Source organism: Pan paniscus, chromosome 15 (genome assembly GCF_029289425.2).
Source record: "Pan paniscus chromosome 15, NHGRI_mPanPan1-v2.0_pri, whole genome shotgun sequence".
Lineage (NCBI taxonomy): Eukaryota > Metazoa > Chordata > Mammalia > Primates > Hominidae > Pan > Pan paniscus.
In genome coordinates this window covers 54071144-54084603 of record NC_073264.2, presented here as the reverse complement: position 1 = coordinate 54084603, position 13460 = coordinate 54071144, and the positions used below count along the sequence as shown (strand labels likewise).

General features: G+C 42.2%; 1 protein-coding gene across 4 annotated transcripts in view; it reads left to right on the top strand.

Moving 5' to 3' along the window:
* Window positions 1-2230: 2230 nt before the first annotated feature.
* The window catches only part of FERMT2 (FERM domain containing kindlin 2), a 93886-nt gene continuing 82656 nt past the window's right edge, over window positions 2231-13460 (top strand). For all 4 annotated transcript variants that reach the window (XM_003831705.5, XM_003831706.5, XM_034937561.3 and 1 more), the window contains exons 1-2: window positions 2231-2543; window positions 2887-3052. In XM_003831705.5, coding sequence (XP_003831753.1) covers window positions 2896-3052 — 157 coding nt within the window. In that variant the 5' untranslated portion in view covers window positions 2231-2543; window positions 2887-2895. The remainder of the gene's footprint in view (window positions 2544-2886; window positions 3053-13460) is intronic.

The following is a 13460-nucleotide window of genomic DNA, read 5'->3' as shown; positions in this document are numbered from 1 at the left end:
CAGTTTATGCATCCTTATACGTTGTCATAAATCTTTTGGGGGATAAAGTGGGGGAAATAAATAATTATATTTTTAAAGTGGGGATTTTCCCATTGAGATTTGTTTTTTGTTTTTCTGAGATCAATCCAGGCTGGAGGGCAGAGGTGTGAATACAGCTCACTGCAGCCTCCACCTCCTGGGCTCAAGTGATCCTCCTGCCTCAGCCTCCCAAAGTGCTGGGATTATAGGCATGAGCCACTGTACCTGGCCCCTGAGATTTCTCCATGGAACAGACCCCCTGTTTCTTTGACATTTGTGTTGGTTTGACACCAGCATGTTTTCCATTTTCTCTGTGCCAAGCTATTGTGAATTTGTGGACAATGAAAATAATTTGAAATCTCTGCTCTTAAAGAACTCAAGTTTTCTTTAGAACTATTTAAAAAACACCAAAGGAAACCTCTGAGAATCCTGCCCATCGTTCAGTCAGTAGCTGCTGTATCCAGTGTCTATCATCGTGAATGTAATGGCATGTACAGAGAAACTGAAATGCTGGATGCAATTCTAGGTGGTGGTGTAAAGTTTTTGAGTTGGTAGAAAACAAAGAATGGAAGAAAGAAAAAACTTCCGTGATCTCAAGACCCAGAGAGCTTCTTAACATTTTGCTGTATTTCCTTACAGTCTTTTTCTCTGAACATTTAACATAAATAAGCTCTTAATTTTATAGCTGCATATCCAGTTCTGCAGTTTTGTGCCCTAACAAGCAATTCCTTAATTTATTAAAAACATTTTCCTGTATATTTTCAACCCCATAATTTACATAAACTCCCTCATCTCCGGACATTCATATTGCTTTCAAGTGAACTATTTGGAACGTCCACGAGTAGAAATATTGGAGAGTAGACAGATAAGAGACTGAAGGCATCAATTTCTCCATGATAACTAGCTAAAAACACTGTAGTGGTTTTCCCTATTTTTTTTTTCTGCCAAGCCTTTGGCATCTGACTAAATTTTGCTGCTTTCACTCCTTTCTGAGTTCCACCCCTTTCTTGAGGCCTCTCATCTTGTTTCCCAGTAATGTTAATGAACAAAAGGTTATCTGCCTAGCGAGTTCCTTTTCCAAGCGTTTGAGACAATTCGACAAGATTATGAGACTGTGAACTGGAGTCTTTTATCTTTAAAATGTATTTTAATCTGAGCCTTCTTGACGTTTATTTTTTGAGCCCATGAATTTGCTAGCGAGGCAGTTTCTCTGGTTTGCTGTTTCTGAAAGGAGTTCCCTCAACAGAGTACAACAGTTAATGGGGGAAGTGGAAACAAAAGCGGGAAGCAGGAGGACCGTTCCCCATCACTAGCCAGTCTTCAACAGGTGAAGTTGTTTAGCTCTTCCTGGTACCTGCAGGCACCGTTCCAGAAGTATTAAAATCCAAGGTGTGGCTGAGGGTGGGATGGAGCATGTATCTCCATCTAACAGCTTTAATAGACTGTTAGTTCTAACTTGCATATAAAAAACACACAAATAAGTACAAAGAGCTGGAGAAGCTGGGGAAACAGTTTCTGAGTAAAACCTGTGGCACTAGGTTGTGTCTTTCCTTTCCCCTCAGGCAAGAGCATCATCTGTTTGACTGGTATCTGGCTGGAGCGTCCGAAGGGGTTAAGAACGCTTGCAAACTCCTGGGAGTCCAGTAGGAGTTGCTGATGGTGCCGGACATTGCTTGCAAAGCAATTTTTGTGGTTCACCTCCCTCTGGGTTTTCTCATTCTTTTGTGGGACATTCAAGGAGTTGGTTTGGGCATTTACTTTTTAAAGTTTCTCCATCCCAGACTCCTCTCTCCAGATCCCGGGGTGCGGCACCTCTCACCTCCCTGAGGCTTTTTGTCTCGCTCCAGGCGTGGGGAGGGGGCGAGAGGACTTTGTTCTCCGAAAACGACCTTGCCCTGGGAATTTCCTGGGGCCGTTTCTCACGGACAAGCCCCCTCTCCCTGCTGCCAGCGCGGACACACGCCGCGGGGGCCCCAGTCCAGCCTGAGCTCTGGACGCCCCGCCGGCCACCAGCGCCCCGGGAAAGGCCGCCCGCGCTCCCCCGCTCCCCCTCCTCAGGGCCCGCCGCCTAGAGCCCGGATGTTGGATTCAATCCCTGAGCCGGGTCCTTCATTTCCATAAAAGGGCAGCGCTCCGCGGGGCCGAGATTGCCGCCCCGCCGCGCCCCCCGCCACCCCCGCGCCGCCCCGCCCCGCCCGGGACCCGCAGCCCCCTCCCCCGAGCGCGGCGCCGGGAGGGCGGGGGCAGAGGCGAGGCCGGCCGGACCCGCTCAGGGCGGCTCTGCGGGCGGCGAAGGAGGGAGCCAGCGCGCCCAGCCCAGCCAGGCTCGGACAGAGGGGGCGGGGAGAGGGTGGAGCGCGGGGAGCCAGGCGAGGGGCCGCGACGACGGGACTCCATTAGCCGCTCCGGCCACAGGCAGCGCTTCGCCAGCCGAGGAGCCGGGCGCGGACACCGCCGCCCCGCGAGCCTCCAGCCCCTCGCCTGTTGCCGCGCGAGCCCCGGGCCCGGAGCGCTAGGAGCGCGCGGTGAGGGAGCGGGACGCCGCCGGGACCCGAGGGGGCGCGGCGGGGAGGGGAACGGGGAGTCAGCCTGCGCTGTGTCTCGGGGCCGGCCGGCAGGTGAAGCCCGCCGCGGTCCGCTAGGCGGGGACGGTGTGGGGCGGGCGGCGCCGGGACCGAGGAACGCTGCGGGGCGAGCGGGGCGTAGGGTCCTCCCGCAGCCCCGGCCGCCGCCGCCCTCCCGAGTTTCTGCCGAAAGCCCCGGGTCCTCCACCACCTCCCAGCCCGTGGCCGGCGCTGCGAATTCGGTGGGATTCGCCTTTCTTTGGGGGAGTGACGCTTACGAGAGCCATTTCCTCCGCGCTCGCAGGAAGGAGCCATGGCTCTGGACGGGATAAGGATGCCAGATGGCTGCTACGCGGACGGGACGTGGGAACTGAGTGTCCATGTGACGGACCTGAACCGCGATGTCACCCTGAGAGTGACCGGCGAGGTGCACATTGGAGGGGTGATGCTTAAGCTGGTGGAGAAACTCGGTGAGTAGCATCCCAGCCGCGTCCAACTAATGACTTCCCAGAATTGGTGGGGGGAGGAAAGAGGCTTACGACGGGGGAGGGGCCCATTTGAGAAATCTTGGCATCTCGCAAATGCTTTTTGGAAATGTAAAATCTTTCAGTATTTAAGCAGATAGATCTGTTCCCCTTTGCGTCTTATTTTGTTTTGTTACTCTCTGAATTTTCATATGTAATGATTCGAGCCTCCCAATTATAACCTTAATTGCGTAGTTACGCGGGACTGGGGATGTGTGCCGGGGAACTCGTTAATTCTTAACATTTACTGACAGAACGATAAAAGAATGAGGAAAGTGTGTTGGGAGGGTGATATTACAGTGTCCGTGGTTATCTGTGTCTTCAGCATACCTGAATGTTAGTGACGTTTGGTATAGAGAATGATGCAAAATCCATTTAAGAAAAATCTGTGCTGGAAAATGTGCAACTACTGGCGCCAGTGTGAAGTTTCTGTGGCTGTTCTACGTGGTGGAGTGCATTAAAATGTTCCAGTCATCCACTCTTACTAGGGGTGGGGCAGTGCTTGACAAACTTGGTATCCATAGTCCATGCTCGATGTAAGCCGTTTCGAGCGTTCGGTTTTATATTAATAACAAGCCAAGGAAAGAACTTTGTGTTAAAAAGCAGACTTTGTTAAACTAATTTGAGGTTGACGGTATTTGCTTGAGTACAAATATATATTGGATTGATATCCGATTTAAAATAATAAGGTATCTTACAGTGTGAAGAGTGTGCAGTACACATTTTTGTGATGAATGAAACCATTTTCATCTGGAAGAATCAGCTAAATAGATGATTTGATCATAAGAGAAATGCTCAGAGAACTATCTTCCTGAGCTTTAAAGAGCCTTTTGTACATAATGCAGTTGTGATAAGATGATTATCTGTGTGGCATTGTCTTTTTAGGCTGGAATTGTTTTTTGTTTTGGTGAAGGGGGGTTGGGGACTTTCTGGGGGTTTTTTTCGTCTTTTTTTTTTTTTTTTTTTTTTAAACACAGCATTCGTTTTCAAGCTACACTGGGAAAGTAGAGAAGTGCTTGTTTGTCAGGAAATCTATTTCTTAGCAAAGGATTATTGTATGTAAAGGTACTGAAATAGCACTCTGATGCATTTTGCAAAATAAGGCAGGATTCATTTGGGTGGACCTGCTTTGTACCCCTGCAGGAAGTTTTATTATTGAAGGACCAAAGAGAAGCTCCTTACAAGGTAGCCTCTTCCTTAAGACTGTGCATTGTTTGGCTCCCTGAGATACAGCTCAGGAAAGAAAATCCTCCTAGGTAGCCCAGTGAAAATTAGATTTTGCTGTATTGATTAACCATTTAACTGGCAGTTAACAGTGTTTTTATCTGATTTGAATAAATCAGTCACTGTTTGCAAAATATTTATGAACCTTTTTTGTCCAGCTCTGGTATGAGATTATTTAAGAAGGAAAATAGCAAATATTTGGATATTTTGTTTTCAAAGAAAACAAGCATTTTTGTTAGAGCTTTTCTAATTTATGGTAAATGGACCGTATTAATACATTGGTCTCAATAGGAGATATTTTTTATATTGCAAAAAAAGGAGCTGTTGAAGGTGACTGAGACAACTTGTAGTTCTCGAAAGCCAGGCTGTAGCTAATGAATAAATAATGGTTTCTATATTTATTTTGCATTGCTTAGGACTGTTTATTATAGAATCACAGTAATAAATAGAAATATAGAGAATAAACTGCAGACAGAAATGATGTTAATTTAAATGACTATAATCTTAATCTTTTAATGCTGATACATTTTTAATTTTTTATGCAGAGAAAAGAAGCCCAACAAGGTAGGAAATGCTGTGCATATGGAAACCTTACATCTTTTTTGAACTGAATTCATACTGATTCCTCTTATATTTTGAATTCCAAATAGAAAGTGCCTCTGACTTTCCTGTTTGGTAAAAGTAGAGCTAAGTGATGCTTTTGGTTTTTAGGATTAGATGCTTTGAATGGTAACCTATTTCGTTGCCTGTCAGCAAGTAAATAGAGGAGAGATTCGGTAGGGCAGCATTTAAAACATCCACAAATCAGGCTAGTCAAATTAGAAAAGAACTTTGCAATTTTTCAGAGTTGCGTAAAACTGGAATGACCTGCCTTCTGAAGCCCTGACTTATGTCACTGAAGGTATTAAAGGGCAGACTGGATGACTACTTGCCAACAGTGGCTAGAGAGGATCAAAGCAGCTTGCAGAGTCTAGATAAAAGGTGGAGATGGTGGTAGGGATGAGATGGTACAGAGTCTGTTGTCTCAGGTTTGCAGAGCAGTGATGGAAAATTAGCAGACTTGGGCTACTGTGGCCTTGAAGCAGTTATGAACAGAAGACACCAGAGCATTCACTTACATTTTCAAACTCCAGACTGTCTGATATCCTTCTTAATCTCTTGGACGGTATATGAATACCAAAAGCATTATATTTTAAGGTGATTTTCCCAGATAATGTTCAGTAGCAGCAATTATTTCCCTGAAGTCGATAGATCTCAGGATGACCTATTCCCTCAACATTGTATTAAAATTGTGTGTGTGCACATGTGGAAGTTTCTAGGAAGAGGCTTCTTCACTTTAATTTCTCAAAGAGGTCTGTAACAAAAAAAGTCATGACACAATTTTATGGTTTGGCCCTTGTGTGTCAGGTTCATCTTGAAGCTAGGGTTCATCCCAGAGCGAGGCATTTTAATTAAGCACGACATAAATGTAAATAATGTTTCCTTAATATGTGTCAGTAATATCTTTGTATTTAGTTAGACTTTTATTATAAATAACGTGTACACTTCGCTTAAGGCCATTAAAACACAGTTTTTAGAATTTTGACTTTAATTCAAAGATCTGAAAAGTCTCATTTATTTATTTATGTATTTATTTTTTACTTTTTGAGACGGGAGTCTCACTCTGTTGCCCAGACTGGAGGGCAGTAGCGCGATCCCAGCTCACTGCAAGCTCCGCCTCCTGCGTTCACGCCATTCTCCTGCCTCAGCCTCCCGAGTAGCTGGGACTACAGACACCCGCCACCATGCCTGGCTAATTATTTGTGTTTTTAGTAGAGACGGGGTTTCACCGTGTTAACCGGGATGGTCTTGATCTCCTAACCTCGTCATCCGCCTGCCTTGGCCTCCCAAAGTGTTGGGATTGCAGCCGTGAGCCACCATGTCCATCCTAGGTCTCTTTTAAATCTCAGTATAAAACACATTTGTCATTCACTATTAATCTTTTAAAAGAAAGCAAAAGCATATGTCATGAAGTGGGCTTTGGGGAATTATATCGTAATGTGACAAAGTTTCTGCATTTGTGACTTAGTCTAGGCTGATACTTCATAAATAATTGATCCCCTCAGTGTTTATACTTCACCCAGAAAGTGAAAAACACCCTAAAATCCAGTTTAGGTCGGGTACGGTGGCTCACATCTGTAATCCCAGCAGGCAGGGAGGCTGAGGCAGGTGGATCACCTGAGGTCAGGACTTTGAGACCAGCCTGACCAACATGGAGAAACCCCATCTCTACTAAAAATACAAAAATTAGCTGGATGTGGTGGCATGTGCCTGGAATCTCAGCTGCTTGGGAGGCTGAGGCAGGAGAATCACTTGAACCTGGGAGGCGGAGGTTGCAGTGAGCCAAAATCACACCACCCAGCCTAAGCGACAGAGCAAGACTCCACCTCAAAAAAAAAAAGAATTGTGAAAATTTAGTACTGTTTGGTTTGGTTTGGTTTGAGGCAGGGTCTTGCACTGTCACCCAGGCTGGAGTGAGTGTGTGTTCATGGCTCTTTGAATCCTCAAACTTCTGGGCTCAAGTAATCCTCTTGCCTTAGCTTCCTGAGTAGCTGGAACTACAGGCACGCACCACCACATCTTGCTGACTTTTAAAATTTTTTTGTAGAGATGGGTCTTGCTTTGTTGCCCAGGCTGGTCTTGAACTCCTGGCCTCAAGCAGTCCTTCCACCTTGGCCTCCCAAAGTGTTGGGATTACAGATGTGAGCTGCCATGCCTGTTTTTTTTTTTTAATCAAAGACAAATTTCAAACGTGTATAGTGTTTTTTAAAAGAAAAATTTTAAATATGAAATATCAGGGATAAGGATTATAAAAACAAGACATCAAAATAAAATTGTCTTCAAAAATAAATTTTGTCAAGAAGAGGCCCAATTTTATGGGATTCCTCTGGAGGTCATTGAGAAGTATTAAATCCTTGGCTGGGCACGGTGGTTCATGCCTCTAATCCCAGCACTTTGGGAGGCCAAGGCGGGCAGATAAGAAGTTTAGGAGCTCGAGACCAGCCTGGCCAATATGGTGAAACCCCGCCTCTGCTAAAAATGCAAAAATTAGCCGGGCATGGTGATGGGCACCTGTAGTCCCAGCTACTCGGGAGGCTGAGACAGGAGAATCGCTCGAACCCAGGAGGCGGAGGTTGCAATGAGCCGAGATAGTGCCACTGCACTCCAGCCTGGCAGACTCTAAATACCAAGTGGATCTGTTCACTGAGTTTTAGTATCACTTTTTAAAATGTCTTTTTAAAACTTATGTGTACAATTAAATTTCCACCTTTCTATAAAAATTCATTTTAAACGGAGAATAAGGAAGTTATTATAATCTGGAGCTCACTGAATGGAAATCTCCAGCCAGCTCTGTGAGCAGAGAGGAAAAAATAGGTGATCTCTTAAGTTTCCTCTAGCTCTGATTCTATGAGTAGAGAGAATGTAGAAGTTGGGTTAGATCAAGTCACACAATCTACAAGGGAAAAAAATGCAAATTGGAGGACTCAGGAGTAACTAAAGAGAAACATATGAAGTTGCTTTAGAAAGATTGAGGATTAGGCCGGGAGTGGTGGCTCACGCCTGTAATACTAGCACCTTGGGAGGCTGAGGCAGGTGGATCACCTGAGGTCAGGAGTTCTAGACCAGCCTGGCCAACATGGTGAAATCCCCGTCTCTACCAAAATTACAAAAAAAAATTAGACAGGCATGGTAGCAGGCGCCTGTAATCCCAGCTACTCAGGCTGAGCCAGGAGAATCGCTTGAACCTGGGAGGCGGATGTTGCAATGAGCTGAGATCACACCACTGCACTCCAGCCTGGGTGACGAGCGAGATTCCGTACCCCCGCCCCCAACCCACACACACACACACACAAAACAGCATAGAAAAATTGAGGATTGGCTGGGTGCGGTAACTTACGCCTGTAATCCTAGCACTTTGGGAGGCCGAGGCTCAGGAGTTGTTTGCTTGAGCTAGGAGTTTGAGACCAGCCGGGCAACATGGTGAAATCCCGTTTCTACAGAAAAACAGAAAATACAAAAATTAGCCAGGCGTGATGGCACACACCTGTAGTCCCAGCTACTCGGGAGGCTGAGACAGGAGGATTGCCTGAACCTGGGAGTTTGCGGCTGCAGTGAGCTGTGATTGCACCCCGGCACTCCATTCCTGGGCAACAGAGCAAGACTCTGTCTCCAAAAAAAAGAAAAAGAAAATCTGAGGATTATATTTCTGAACGTGGCCTTTAGAAAGAAGTCCTTGCTTTAAAAGTGTGTCATGTTCTTGCCATATAATAATGAAAAAAGTTCATTTATGTTGGAGTTGCATGTTAGGATCAAGTTAGATTGTGAACTTAGCACATGTGACCAAAAAAAGAAATAGATTTTAATAAAGTTACCACTAAAAATCCCTTAACGTGATCATTTAGTATGGTATATGTTCATTGTATCTCACAGAAGTGGAAAATAGCTAGTTTTTCCTCTAGGAACTCCAAAAGTAAGTTTCATTAGTTGAGCACCAGATGAAGAAGCTGGCTTACATTAGGGGCTTCGTTACACAAAAAAATACTTTAAACACTAGGATTAGAGCTTGGCAAGATGCACACTGGGAAAGAGGCATACGTAACTGGACAGCTCCCTTATACCCTGGCTTAGTGCTCCCTGGGGAAGGTGTGTGCTTATTTGGTGGAATGGTGCCTATGCAGTTGAAATCCTCAGTTTTTCCCCTTGAGGGCTCACAATTGAATTCATGGAAATTAATGCCTACATGATGCAACCTCATTGCATTCATAGTGAAATACATTAACATTATAAGAAATTTTTTTAAATCTTGGGGGTGGAGTAGGAAACAATGTTAAAATCTTATTAAAGTGAATTAAGTTTTGGTTAAATCTGATAGTAAGTTTACTCAGTGTTTAAAACACTGTTCATGATCCATAGGAAGTGAATTAAATTGTATCAGTTTCTTAGCAAATTTTAAGCTCTTTAAAAGTGGAGGACAGTACTCAAGTTTTACTGTAATCCTGTGGCAGCTAATAAAGTATGAGCTATTCCTTAGAGTATGTGCTATTTGCTGCCTTTTGTTTTTGTTTTGCTGCTGTGTTTTATACCCAGTTTTTTAAAGTAAAAAACTGTTTGTTTCCAACTAGAGTTAACTTATTTATAGAGATGCTAAAAATATGTTTATTCAATTACTTATAAAAGGGCTTGTTGGAAATGTCTAATCGCTATTGAAGAGAATGGAAAGAAAATATGTAAAATTTTACCTGTTATCTTTGGCTCTTAATTTTTAAAAATTTCAAACATCTAAGTTCAAGAGTAATTGAGTGAACACTGTGTAATCTTCATCTAGACACCAGTTAGTATTTTGCCATTCGAATTCTCTATACACACAAACATACACATGTTGGGGAGCAGTTGGATGAAGTTTCAGACTTACTCATAACCTTTGATGCCTAAATATTTAAATATGTATCACCTAAGAACAAGAAACTTCTCTTGCATAATTACAGTATAGTGATCACATTCAGGAAATTCAACATTGATTCACTTCTGTCATCTAATATGCATCCATTTTCAAAATTTGCCAGTTGTCCCAATAATGGCCTTTGTTTTTTTTCCCATCCAGAATCTCATTTCACATTTAGTTGAAAGGGCCTCGTAATCTCCTTTGATATACAGAACAGCCAGCAAGTGTGGAGCTACAGGAGAGTATATAATAAATGGCTTATTGATATTACATTAAGATACATGTAAAATGATAGTATCTGTTTGTAAACTTTATGGCCACCCTGTAGAACAGTTCCTCAGCCTTGGTCTTTCAAGACATTGTTTAACCTTTTTAAAATAAGGTTCTTAGTATCAGTGCAAATTTCACTTCAGAGTGATTTTTTTTTCTTTTGAGACAGAGTTTTGCTCTTGTCACCCAGGCTGGAGTGCAGTGGCACGATTTCAGCCCACTGCAACCTCCGCCTCCCAAGTTCAAGTGATTCTCCTGCCTCAGCCTCCCAAGTAGTTGGGATTACAGGCACCCGCCGCCACGCTAATTTTTGTATTTTTAGTAGAGATGGGATTTCACCATGTTGGCGAGGCTGGTCTTGAACTCCTGACCTCAGGTGATCCGCCCACCTCGGCCTCCCAAGGTGCTGGGATTACAGGCATCAGCCACCACGCCTGGCCAAGAGTGATATTTTTATAGGTTCTTTTTCACATACTTTATTTTTAAAATTTAGTTTACTTCTTAGCTTACTATTAAATAAGCTGTTAATAATAGTTTTAGACATCATTGGATGTAGGTTTCCCATAATGTCAGCTGTTCTCAGACTGTAGTAGGTGCTGATGGAGGCACAGATTATTAAGAAATAACAGGTTGCCTAGTGTGTCAGAAGATCTGGATTCAACTTCTGGCTCTGTCTGCTACTTTACTGGTTTGTATGACCTTTGGACAATGAATCCAACCTGAGTGGGTTTTGACTTCTATAAAATAGAAATTGAAAAAAATTTTCTTGGGGCAGGCGGGGTGGCTCACGCCTGTAATCCTAGCACTTTGGGAGGCCGAGGCAGGTGGCTCACGAGGTCAGGAGATAAGACCATCCTGGCTAACACAATGAAACCCCGTCTCTACTGAAAATACAAAAAATTAGCTGGGTGTGGTGGTGGGCGCCTGTAGTTGCAGCTACTCGGGAGGCTGAGGCTGGAGAATGGTGTGAACCCAGAAGGTGGAGCTTGCAGTGAGCCGGGATTGCGCCACTGCACTCCAGCCTGGGCGACAGAGCGAGACTCCATCTCAAAAAAAAAAAGAAAAAAACATTTTCTCATAGGTTTTGGTGAGAATTAAGTGAGATAATACATATATATTGATACTACATATATATATATACTTTAAACTATTTGTGTTATGCAAATGAGAGTGGATACTTCTCTGTGGCATTGAGTCTCTGAGTATATGAAAGTAGGAAGGAAAAAAAGGAAAAGTAGGTTAAAATATAATCTAGTATATTTAATAAGTTCCAGCTTTACTGGTGGGGAATTGCACTCCTCAAAAAAAGCTTAGTTTAGGATTGCTTTCTGTTCCCACCCTCTAAACAACAAGAAAAAATAGCTGTCGTTTTACTTTCCCGCCAACTTCCAAACACACACCTGCCTCTGCAGTGTAAGAAAGCTATTTAAGTACCATTTTAATAAGATTTCTGAAATGCAGGGGACCAATAAGTGGATGATGGTATTCCAGGTATTTGAAAAATCTAAAACCATGAAAGCATCAGTAGTAAATTAATTCTCTACTTAATATATTCTATAAGAGCAGTGTTTTTAGTTCATTTATAGCAAAGCCACATGAAAACATTGGGCCTATTTAGAAACTAATGAAAGTAGTTTCAGAAAAAAGCTAATGTATGCAGTATTCCTATTTAAATAATTATTTTACTGACAAATTAATGCTTATGCCATGGAACATTTAAAAATGGTATATATGCCCAGTGAGAAGTAAACAAATACATCTGAAAGTGTATTTTTAAATAATTCTTTTATTTTGTCATTAAGAAGTGTGACTTCTGCACTTGGGTTTGTGGTTACAAATTCATATTCGTTATAATTCATTCTTTAACAAATTAGTTGCATAATTACTATATAATTGTTTTTCCTGTTAATTTTTTTTCTTAGTGTCAGGCTCATTGAGGTCTGATTGACATATAGTAAAATTTATCCTTCTTAGTATAATATTCTGAGTTTTGACATGTAAAACTACCACAGTCAAGATAGAAAACTTTTACAGTACTCCCAAAAGTTTCCTTTGTAACCATCTCATCGCCTCAAACCCAGATCCTAAAAACCACTGATAATTTGCCTTTTCTAGAATGGCCTGCAAATGGAACCATTCAGTTCTAGCTCTTTGAATCTGGTTTCTTTCACTTAGCATAATACATGTTAGCTTCGTTCATGTGTTTGTATCAATAGTTTTTTATCGCTGAGTAGTAGTCCATTGAATGGATTATTTCACAGTTTGTCCGTTTAGCAATTGAAGGGCATTTGGGTTACTCCCAGTTTTGGGAGATGATGAATAAGGCTGCTGTAAACATCCGTGTGAATGCATATTTTCATTTTTCTGGGGTAACTACCTAGGTGTGGGATTGCTGGGTGGTATAGTAAGTATATGCTTGAAGTTAGAAGAAACTGCCAAACTTTTTCATAGTGGCCACGTCACTTTACCTTCCTGTCAGTATTGTATGAGAGTTCCAGTTGCTCTCAGGTCTCCCCTACCCTTGTTACTGTCAGAATTTAGTGTCGTTTGTTTTAATTTTAGCCATTCTAATAAGTAAGTAGTACTATCTCATTGTGATTTTAATTTGCATTTCCATAATGACTAACCTACTGGCTAAGTCAGTTTTTCAATTTCTAGAATCTCAGTATAGATAACACAGAATAAACTGTCATTTAAGTTTGTTCCTGTCTCTTTGGAATGTGTAATGTATTAGGATTCTTTGAAAATAGTTCTTCAAATGTGGTAACTCTAAAGTAGAAGATACATAAACAGTATCTGAAGATATCTAAATGTCTTTAAATATAAGATATCTACAGCCATACTCTTGTGGATTAAAGGGTCAGTATACAAATCCTGATCTATTTCCCTTCTTTGAGAATATTATGAATAATTAATTGTTCATAGTAACTCACCTAGAGTTACATAGTAAAACATTTTGAAAGTTAATTGAAAATGATGTCTTATGGTATTTTCTCTCAACTTCATTAATGCTGCTTGGAAGTGAATTCGTGTATATGAGAAAAAGAGATACGCAGTAAATGATTAAAATTTGAGGTTTACGTTTTGATTTCCTCCCATGATTCAGGTTTCAGACTCAATTATCTGTCATTTAGATACATAAGGACCAGCCAGTGTCAGTGCATCCTTGGGGTGACCTTTCTACACATATCAAGGTTATTGGGCTGATAACCTCCAGCCCAGAGAAGGTGACATCTACTTTCGAATCGGAAGGGAGTCTTTTCTCAGATATTTAACTGTCTTATTTTTACATCATGTTGTAACTAAAAAATATATTAGGTATTTAAAAAATCAATTGTAATTTCAAAGCATCAGTGTAATGATGTTTTTGATATCTTT